General features: G+C 30.2%; 1 protein-coding gene across 1 annotated transcript; it reads right to left on the reverse strand.

The window, feature by feature from the left end:
• Window positions 1-75: 75 nt before the first annotated feature.
• Window positions 76-3530, reverse strand: LOC135128945 (uncharacterized). The gene is made up of 5 exons (XM_064056025.1): window positions 3355-3530; window positions 1477-1512; window positions 1146-1335; window positions 408-525; window positions 76-350 (listed from the first exon to the last, which is right to left on the reverse strand). Exons 1-5 carry the CDS (start codon window positions 3449-3451, stop codon window positions 324-326), a joined length of 468 nt encoding a protein of 155 aa, XP_063912095.1. The 5' UTR covers window positions 3452-3530; the 3' UTR covers window positions 76-323.
• Window positions 3531-10360: the final 6830 nt, after the last annotated feature.

Consider the following 10360-nt stretch of genomic DNA (forward strand, 5'->3'; position numbering starts at 1 on the left):
GGGGTAACTAGTATCATACCAGGGATAAGTTCTGAGGATTGCAGCTGATTTACATAAATAATTTATTAACAAGCGTGTCACTATAATATTATACGAATACTAAATAATACACAGTCTTTACAATGACATAAAGGGCTCACATAAATATCATTTCAATTTTTAAGGAATTAGATTTTGTTATCCAGCCTAACTTACCAGTTTAACAAAACCTAACGACGGATTATGTACAAATAATAACAAAATTCAACAGTCAAGTTACAATTAGAAAGATAAACTTTACGTAAACATTAGTAGAGACATTAAATATCGCTTGGAAATCCTTTTCAAATCATTCGCGTCGATCGCTTTTCCTGAAAAAAAATTTAACGTGATGACATGATCCTGTTTAAATTATCTTGGGTACTTACTAATGCTTTTGTGGCCCTTACTCTGCGGGAATGAGTCCTTTGAAGAGGGTACATGTCATCGGCAAGTACATTTTCATCATTCAAATATCCGTCTTGTAAATTTCTGAAGTCGTCTTGCCTAAAATAAAGGCATTTCACAGATTTTTACTTCGATTCTTATCAAGATAATATGTTACAGCACATTTCTGGACAAACACTCTGTTCCTCATAAAACTTTTATAACTTCTCAAGGAATGCATTGAAAATCATACATATTTTATCATTTCCGACAGATCTGTAGTAGTAGTCGCATAACAAAAGCCGAAATTATGTAGGCTTTGAGAAAAAAATTTAAATGTGTTAGAGGCTGTTGACGTTATTTACACGCCTATGCGGCACTAAATTAAAATCATTTGTAATAATATTCTTAACATATAATTTTATCTGCAATAATATATTTTGTCTCGTGTTACAAACTGCATTCGTAATTAATATGCAGTTACTACTTTTGTAAAAAAATCTCTGGCTCTTCGATCACCTAGCGACAGTAATGTTGTAAACTTGCTTAATTAGATAGTAAAGTTTGGGCGGTTTTCTCTGATAGAGGACACCGTACAAGTGTCTTTCACTTAGCAGGTTGGATCATATAACTATCAAAAAGTTAATACAACAATCGAATTTCACGCCTCGTTGATTTTATATGAACTGCATTATTAGTTTCTGAATTTTAATAAACCTTGGTCATATTAAATTACGAACCCTTTTAAAAGCTCCGCTTCAATTTGAGCATCAGAAAAAAGTTGCTGATTTGTTGGCATCTGCATATCTCTGTCGCTGGCATAACGAAGGTCAATGGGTTGCAATAATTTTGCAAGTATCAGTGAAGCATCCTTGTTTACATTTGGTGGTTCTTGCTGTGTGTGGCTACTTCCACCACGTTTTCCGTGGGCTACAAAGAAAATATACACTTAAAAGTATTTCTACTGTCTCGACATTTCGAATAGTGTTAAAACTCATCTACTTTGTAATAAATATTGAAGTAAAATATATATAAGAAATTATATTTAAATTTGACTATTGATTTTCTTACCACCCCAACATGCATGGCCATAGCTGAGGCATGAACCTGTAAAAGAAATTCAATTAAAAAATACCCCAAGCTATCTTTTGTTCATTGTAGGTTACTTTTTGATTAAACCGAATTTTATTGTGTTGAAAATATTGCAACAAGCTGACACCTGAAAGCTTAAATCAATTAATTTCAACTTTGTACTTTTTATCGTTCAAAGTGTTGAATTTCATTGGTTATATTGTTTTAGGTAGAGGCAAAAGAGTTTTTTTCACAAAGAGCGATTGGTGCGTTTCCACAAAATTACAAAACAGTATTTGACCACTTCTTCAACCAAAATGCGTGATAAAGTTAGCGGCCTTAAAACTGGCGTAAAAGTATTTTGTTGTTATAACGTAGATAATTACCTTAAAAAGATAAATTACTCAAAGTTTTTCGAGTTGAAATGGACAAACTTCCGCTGCTAATACATTTGAAAATGCTAAAACACAACCTCGGAAAATTCTGTGCTCGAGTCCGAGAAATTTTTTAGATTATTTGATCTGATAAGTTTATAAATAAATGATCGAGTGTGACTACAACGTACTATTCTACTGTAATGCTATCAATTTTCCCGTCCTCACACCTTTTGTACACGGTGTAAAGTTGTGTCAACAAATACTTCTAATTTGTTACCAGTAATAGCTCTTCGATGAAATGAATAAAACCACAGTTTTCACTTCTAGTGATTCTAAAAAAGTTGCAGGAGTAAATGTAATTTTAGTAAGTGATAGAACGACTAATTCTGAAACAAACACAAAACCAATTTTAATGATTAAGGCCGGCGTGTTCACATGGTAAACATAATTATTTTTAAAATCGACGGCCAGATACGGGTGTTAGCGTAAAGTACCTTAAAAATTAAAATTTTACCCTTACTTATGAGTATTAGTTATGAGCAAAGGTTTTTCGTTGCGTTCGCCGAGAACAAAGATGTGTAATGAAAATCTAATAGAAATTTAGACTATGTGTGGATAAATAATTTAATAGGACAAGTCCAACAATGTCTTTTCGTAGATACTAGAGAAAGATAAACATAAGTTCGAGTATGTACTTAGCATTTGCCCTTTAAAATAAATGTTCCTTAAGAGGTGAGTTTATTTGATTAATTAAAAGGGGTATGTATGTGTGTTCTACTAAAACTTGTAGGTATAATTCCTGTTATATTTTGTAAAATTTGTAACATTATCGTATTGCAAATAAATGCCGTTATTTTCAGTTCCTAACTATTCTCTACACGAATATGTGCAAAGAATGTATTTACTACGAATATTAAAAAGTTTTATTTTTATAAAATTTGATAACTTAGTTATTTTGACACCATATTTTTAAATATCATTCGTTTTAAAGAAATTATTCTTCGTTTTCATATTTACCTAAGTAGTCAGAAAAATCCTAAGTACAAGGACATATAAATTTCATTTTTTGAATTAATCAAATGTAACAAATAACAACGTAAAATATTGATTTTTTCTAATAATTAACACCAATATTATTAGAATAATTTTGCTTTATATTATTGAATATGTGACAATTATAATATTCGCCCTAAAGTAGGGTGCTTTTAGATGTAATAATACAAGCACGGTGATAAATAATAATTAACTTTTTGTTTACTTCAGATACATAGCCCATGGCGTAAACAAAGCAATGCAATATTTTAATATAGTTGCAATGAATTTAATTAGCGTCTGCTTATTTTTCAAACGTCCGTGAAATATTGAACACAAAATCCTAATTAGCTTCATATAATAGCAAATTCCCCAGTATGTCGGAATTTAACGGAAAAACTAACGAAATTTTTCAATTATTTTTGTACTAAATGTGTAACACAAATATGCACATAAGCGTTGAACTCACCAGCCGCACACTCGGCGAAGAAAAAGAAGATCACGATCACTGTGATTTTTGCAAGTTTGACGGGTAAAGGTGACACACCGGTAGTTTTGTGACACATTTTTTTAAAATTGTAGTTTTAAACGAAACTAGAAAAATGTTCGTTACTTGTTGCGCTTGTTGATGTTGAAGCGCAACAGGACTCGTAAACTGTGATGTTCGTTCCTGCATTCGGCCGTTTTATAAAGGAGATTTGATCCGCCTCCCGCCAACGATTAGTCTGCCTCCACCTATGATGATGGGTGCTCTTGATTTTTGTGTAGAACGTGATTCTCTCACTTAACCACCCATCACATTTTAATCAATTTCTATTGCTGTTTGTTTATCGTAAATTTCATTGCTTCACCATGGTCAATTATTTTTATTTATTTATTCATGTTTCAGATTGCACATGTCTTTCTATTAGTTTTATCTATGAATGAAAGAACTTGTTGGGGTTTGGAAAAACGTATTTGAATCTAGACAAATTCGAAGTAATATTTTTATTTCTATAGTTAATAGAAATGCATTTCAATAAAATAAATGCATATCGATATAAGTTTTAAGCAAGTTAATTTATTATGATGAAGCAAATTATGATTATGAATGTGAATTCGTATGACTGCTCTAAATTCAGTTGATAACTGTAAAGTTTAGGCGACTTTAGCGCAGACAGACGAAATCGTGACCAAGGATGACTTGCTTACAAATCAGTTTCCTCGCAATATATGTTGCTAGATACATTTTCCCACTAGTATTTGATGATTTATCAAACGTTAAAAATTTTTAAGCAAGTAGCAGGATTATATAAAGATTTAGCCTTTTGTTATCAGTTAAAAACGTTCATAGGGAACACCACGAAAACTCCGACAGATCATTAGAAACAGCAACACAACTTTGCAGGTGAAGATATCCGACAATTAATTGTGAAGATAGGTTGAAGATCGATTTAACGGCCTCCGTTTCCGTTTTTGTGATGACGTCATTTCAAAATTGTGTGTAATAAATCCGATTTAAATTTTATAAAATATCTTTTTATTTTATGAATCCTCCTTGACCCTAGACACCCAGAGTTTTGTAAAAATGTATAACAACGGTTTATAATTTCATTCAGAAACTACAAAACTGAATCTGAAATCTTTCAAACGTTTTAAACTTATCGTAAAGATGGTAAACCGTATTTTATTGATTAAATCAAGAAGGGCTCACTCCATTTTCCAAAAATTTGGGAGTACAGCACTGTTATTATTAGTATTACACTATTTACTTAAATATTTATTATCACAAAAAAAAATAAAATTCGGAAAATAAAATTTTATAATTTACCTAATAAATTGGAATTTGATTGATTGAACGTTGGCGAGACAAGTTCTGTCTAAACAACTTAGACCATTTCTTCAATATAAAACTTTAAAATGTCTTTAAATTCTAATAGCAGTACCTTTTTTTGATGATTCGTAACTGATTTGATTGACAGATCGGAAGTAGCTTTTTAAAGTAGGTACTTATTGCGAATGTTACTTTTGAACGTTTAAAATAATGCGTACATTTCTTGAAAAACTAAATATTTAATATCGTGTATAAACTACGTTCAGTTGTGTTTTAAAAATATCATTTGAAAGCGTGTAATTAAAATTTTAATGTAAGCTTTCACACATATTTTACATAAAGATCGTAAATTAACTTTACAGAATGTTTATTTCCCTCGTTTACAGTTTTATTTCGCCGGCCGCAATTGTTAGTAGGGTTTATTTCTGCAATTTTTGTAATGGAGTTGTTCTTTTTCCTGGTAATATTTTAATAATTATGTGTTAAGAGGTTATATAAAGCTTTAATCTAGCGATAAAAAGCATCATGCAGAGAATAAAAATTATGCAAATGTAAAATATTATGTATATTATGTTATTCAAACAATATTAGGGGTTATTTTCAATGTCATAAAAAAGGTATTCAGAATAAGGTTAAAAATATTTTATTTAACTGCTGGAAGGGTGAGATGCAATTCAAGTGTAAAATAAACACTTTTACTTTTAACTTCTGATAAATAATTTCAATAAATCAAAATTTCACTGTACATAAGGGTTATACGAAAATAATTTAAAATAATCTACCTTTGTTATAGGTAAGCACTAGAAACATGAATTCACAAAGGAAAATTACACAAGCTGACCGATTTCAGCAGGGAAAATAAATAAAACTAAAGTAGAATATACTTCAGAACTTGAGAATATATTTCAGAACAAGTTGTATGTATTTTTCATTTTCTGTTCCACGTAAATGTAGTACGAAAAAAGCGGCGTTAACTTTACTACAGTGATTTCTTTCAAAATTTAATTATTATTAATAATACATTTGCAATACCACAATTAAAGTTCACGAGAATCTATATTGTTTTATGGCGGAACCTCACCGGATTTTAATTCAGAAACGTCGCAAGTATTTTCTTTATACCTAGTTATTTGAATTATGGGTAAAAATAAGATACAGTTCATGTTATAGAAATTATCAATTCCTCTATAAGTCTACAACATTTATGGACATCAAAATGGATAGGAGGGTTGTGGGGCGACTCTTGGAAAGGTAGGTATGAACAGAAGAATAGTGCTGCTTAACCATTTCTTTAGCCAAACGACTTTTCTCGCATTTAATTTTTGGAAATGATCGCTTCTTTTTTATGACACCCAAGGGACATTGTTGGAAAATTAAAATTTTTCTATTTCCCGACACTGTTTTCATGGTGCTGAAAATTTTATTTTACATTTTTGCAGATGTGAAGATTCTCAATTTAGAAATTTGCCAAAAGCAACAGCATATGTATGTGAATTTCATTTTATGGTGATGAGTTTTCCCATTATACACAAGAAAAATGAGCATAAATGAGTAGAAAGTTTGAAGTTTTAGGTTTTTAATTTTGTTTGTTACAAAATAAAACTTGAAGACGCTGGATCAATGAAAGTATTCTAAGATTGACCATTTTTAGGTAATTCAGAATTTATTTTTTTTTACGTAATAGACTGAATGGACAAAATTTAATATAGATTAATAAATCATAACAATTATTTCATTTTATTTGGTAATGTCGTATGTAGATATATTTTTTGGTTGCTTTTTCTCGTCGGTATCTTCATCCACTTATTTTTGTGAGCACTGAAATATATGAAGTAAATCGGTCGTTAGCTCTTAGAATATAAGAAGCTTAATATGATATTTTTTATGAACCCTCATGTTCTTTTTATATGAACTTGTTTATACACATTTTTCATTAGCTTTTCAAAATTAAATCTAAATCAATGGAATTTTAATTTATTCCTCCTACAAAATTAGTAAATAAGTGCGCTGGCATTTATTTTATGTAACATGTTTTAGATTGTTTCTCATTGGTACAAAAATCAAAACACTAGGTACAAACAGTTTTATTTGTAACAGTTTTACAACGTCGAAACAACAATGAGAGCTGAAAATTAAAAATTACTGTTTAATGACAAAACAAAATATTTATATATATTATTTAAAACAAAAATACTGTTGTACCAAGAAGCGTAATAACGTGAGTTTCAACAAAGATTCGGTGAACTGAATAACTTTGACAACATAAAAAGAAACTGCATCTTGTTTGCTTTCGTAATTGTCTCATCCTATCAAAGGCATTATTTAATTATTATCTTGTATTTACCTAGTTGCTCATAACAATAGATCCCGTACCGTTTTTTGGTAGTACGAATCTATAAAATTTTCAATGATTTCATTGTTAGTCTCATGGTTTTGTGTTAAAGGAAATTTAAATCGCTTGTCTTTCTTTAGAGTTGAATGCCGTTCAGGTTTTATAAAATTTCGTATTTTTACGGTAGTAGTTTATTTACGTGTTTACTTTACAATACCTACTACTCGCTCATTCAAAGTATGAAATCAAATGTTATCAGTTTAGGTGTGATTTATTTCAGGATAAATAAATCGCGAATAATATTAAATTTTGTAATAAGTTGTCATCTTTAGTTAAGAAGCTTAATTTGTGTTGCTTTCAAAAATAAAATGAAAGCGAATTTGATAAACTCGGCATTTTAGAGCTTTAATAGTTATTTTTCTACAATTGCTATATAAAGTGGGCATTTTGATTGCCATTTTAATTTCAAAAAGGCATATTTTTTGACACAATAATAAATTTATTTATCTTACAGTAGTAGGTTTTGGGGTAGTTTATGCAACCCTTTTACGAGAAAAAAATTCAACATTATTAACAAGTGAAATAAAGTGCTCACAAGTACTACTAATACATCTAATGACAACACGATTTTTTAGATTGAATGACTTTTCAATTTGGATTCTTACTTTTACGTAAAAGCTGCTACTGTAAGGTAAAACGTAGCATATCATACGTGAGCGGTTTGCCATTATAAGTTCGTGAGAGCAGTATCACTCGCTCTAGCGCGCTCGTGACCCTACATTCTCATTCGCTTATAATATAGCATTTCTCTCACTTACTCCTATCATATAAAATACCATTAAATCCCACAGACTAAAGGTCATATAGGAATATCTGAAAACAAATCAAACATATGTATTATAAATACTACTTTATTACTAAATATGTTTTAAATCTCATTATCGCATTTGTTCTACATGAATTAATTGTGAAGAAATGAATGTTGTTGTGTGCGAGATTGTGGTAACATAAAAGTAAGAAAGTTGTGGCTTCCAACCCTAGGCACGTGCAAATTAATCAGGTTTAATAAACTACTGCAACTTAAAATTACGACCGAGTTTAAAGAGAAAAAAAATGGTGTCTAATTTTTCACAATGAGTGTAAATGTATAGTTAAAACCTTTGACTTGCTGAACTATGGAAAACACACACTGGATACGAACATATTAATAAATACTTTAATCAAATTGTTCTACTATACCAACAGATCTAAGTACCCAATGCTTTTGCTAGGTAAGCGTAGACCGCATCCACATAGAAATCTAACGAAATGTAAATTCAATGGAGTCGATTAAAAGTTATCAAACGTATCGCTAAAATACAAACATTCTACTATAAATTAGCTTTTCTTAATGTGTTTAGGGAGTTTAATTATAAATTATTACCGTAATGTTTGCAAAAAATTAATATTGTAAATTGTAAATCTTAGATGGAATCAGTAAATCAGCACTGTAAAGTTTGTTTACAATTAATTTTCCGGCTTGAACCAAAAAAACACCATTTGAAGAAATCGATTTTAAAATAAGAATGCTAATTACTTTATAGTTGAAGTTTACTTTAGACGCTTGGAGAAAAAATTAACGCGTTTTATTCAGAGTAAAGGCGAGTTTTTGTGGTGCGTCTATATTCGCAAAACTTACGATTTTACACCCCATCTAACAACCAAACACTAGTATAGCAAGCTTTAAAATAAATTATGTATATAGGGTGTCTCGTTAAAAATCTGTTTAAAAGTGTTATGTCACCAGCTTTTGTTTTTTCTGTATGTCGTTTTCGAAATGAATTTCGAAATCTGTCGACTGCCATGAATTAGTAACTTTTAAACTGAGTTTGACATTTGCATTACAACGGTCTACGATATTCGGAAAAACAATGAAATAGAGTGCAACCCTCTTGATCAGGTTTTTAGACACCTGAAAATCTGTCGAAATACTATGGCTGCCATATTTTTCATGGGTCTAAAATAATATGTGCTTCACATTTAGTTTATCAACTTATTATGGATAAATAAGCTTTGTAGCTAGCTTCAATAATTTCTCCCTAATTTAAAATACATCAATTTCCCAAGTGTCATTTTGCTGTATATTTTGATCGCAGCCAAGGCCTGTAATCTTCCTTAATAGACTTAAAGTACACAAAGCTGATCCGAATTTTCAAATTCAATTGTTGTACCTGCCTACATACAATTGTGCCATATACAGTGCATACTTTTTAAAAGTAGCCATAGGGATTCCCATGTTAAATTTTAGACCCCATGTTAACTCTTGTTAGGATGAAAACCCAGAGATGATTTTTGCGGAGAAAATAGCCTTAGGGTTCTACTTTAATTTCCACTACAACTTTTTGCAGTAATTTGTTAATTTTTGCTTTAAAAAATAAAAATTATTTTGATTAAAAAGTTTTGGTACATCATAGAAGGTTTTGACTTATCATTTTAACTTGTCATTTTTGACAGCATAATTTTAATTTAATCATTAAATACCTTTTTCCAATTTCTACTAATAAAATGTTCATTTTGTATGTTAAATCTCGCTATTAAAACAATAGTTTAATCGAAAGGATGAATAAAATGTTCATAGCAACACTTTATTCGCACTGTCATTGACAACACGAATAAAGTAAAAAAATAAAAATTCGCACTACTACTGAAATTTGCAAAGCTTGATGGTCCACCTCTTGTAAAACAATCCTAATGAAAGGCCAGGAACATCCTTTGAATTTGACCGTGACGAAAGTACAGGCAACTTAGGCAATTTACTTTCTTTTATTGTTCATCATATTAGTAATAGTATAATTAATATTTATGTAAATGGATTACCTAAACAATACATTTTTTTATTTATTTTGTGAAATTGGAAAAAATCTTGTATGATACACGTGAATAAACGAATTTTATCCCCTCAAAAACATTATCGCACTCGGGTTCGCCTCGTGTGCTAAACTGTTTTTTCGTTGGATAAAATAAATTAGTTTTTATTCACTTATACCATAATAGTATATTAAAGAACGAGTTTCATAAGGCAAATATTGAGGCACGAATCCAAGTTTATAGAACGAGCGGCGAAGCCGCAAGTTATATAAAGGATGAGTGCCACAATGGCCTTATGAATGCGTTATTTATATTATTTTTTTTTATTGACATTTACATTTTTTTAAATCTGGGGAATTTTGTCGTGGTTGGTGATAGGTTGGTCTGACACTAACCACGAAATATTTGAGGTTTGAATTTTCACAACAACAACAACAACAACAACTGTAATTCGAATCAATTCGAGTTTTTGTAAGTTAAAAT

The sequence above is a fragment of the Zophobas morio genome, unplaced genomic scaffold (genome assembly GCF_036711695.1).
Source record: "Zophobas morio isolate AGI-343-1 ecotype UQ-CSIRO unplaced genomic scaffold, CSIRO_AGI_Zmor_V1 ptg000014l, whole genome shotgun sequence".
NCBI lineage: Eukaryota > Metazoa > Arthropoda > Insecta > Coleoptera > Tenebrionidae > Zophobas > Zophobas morio.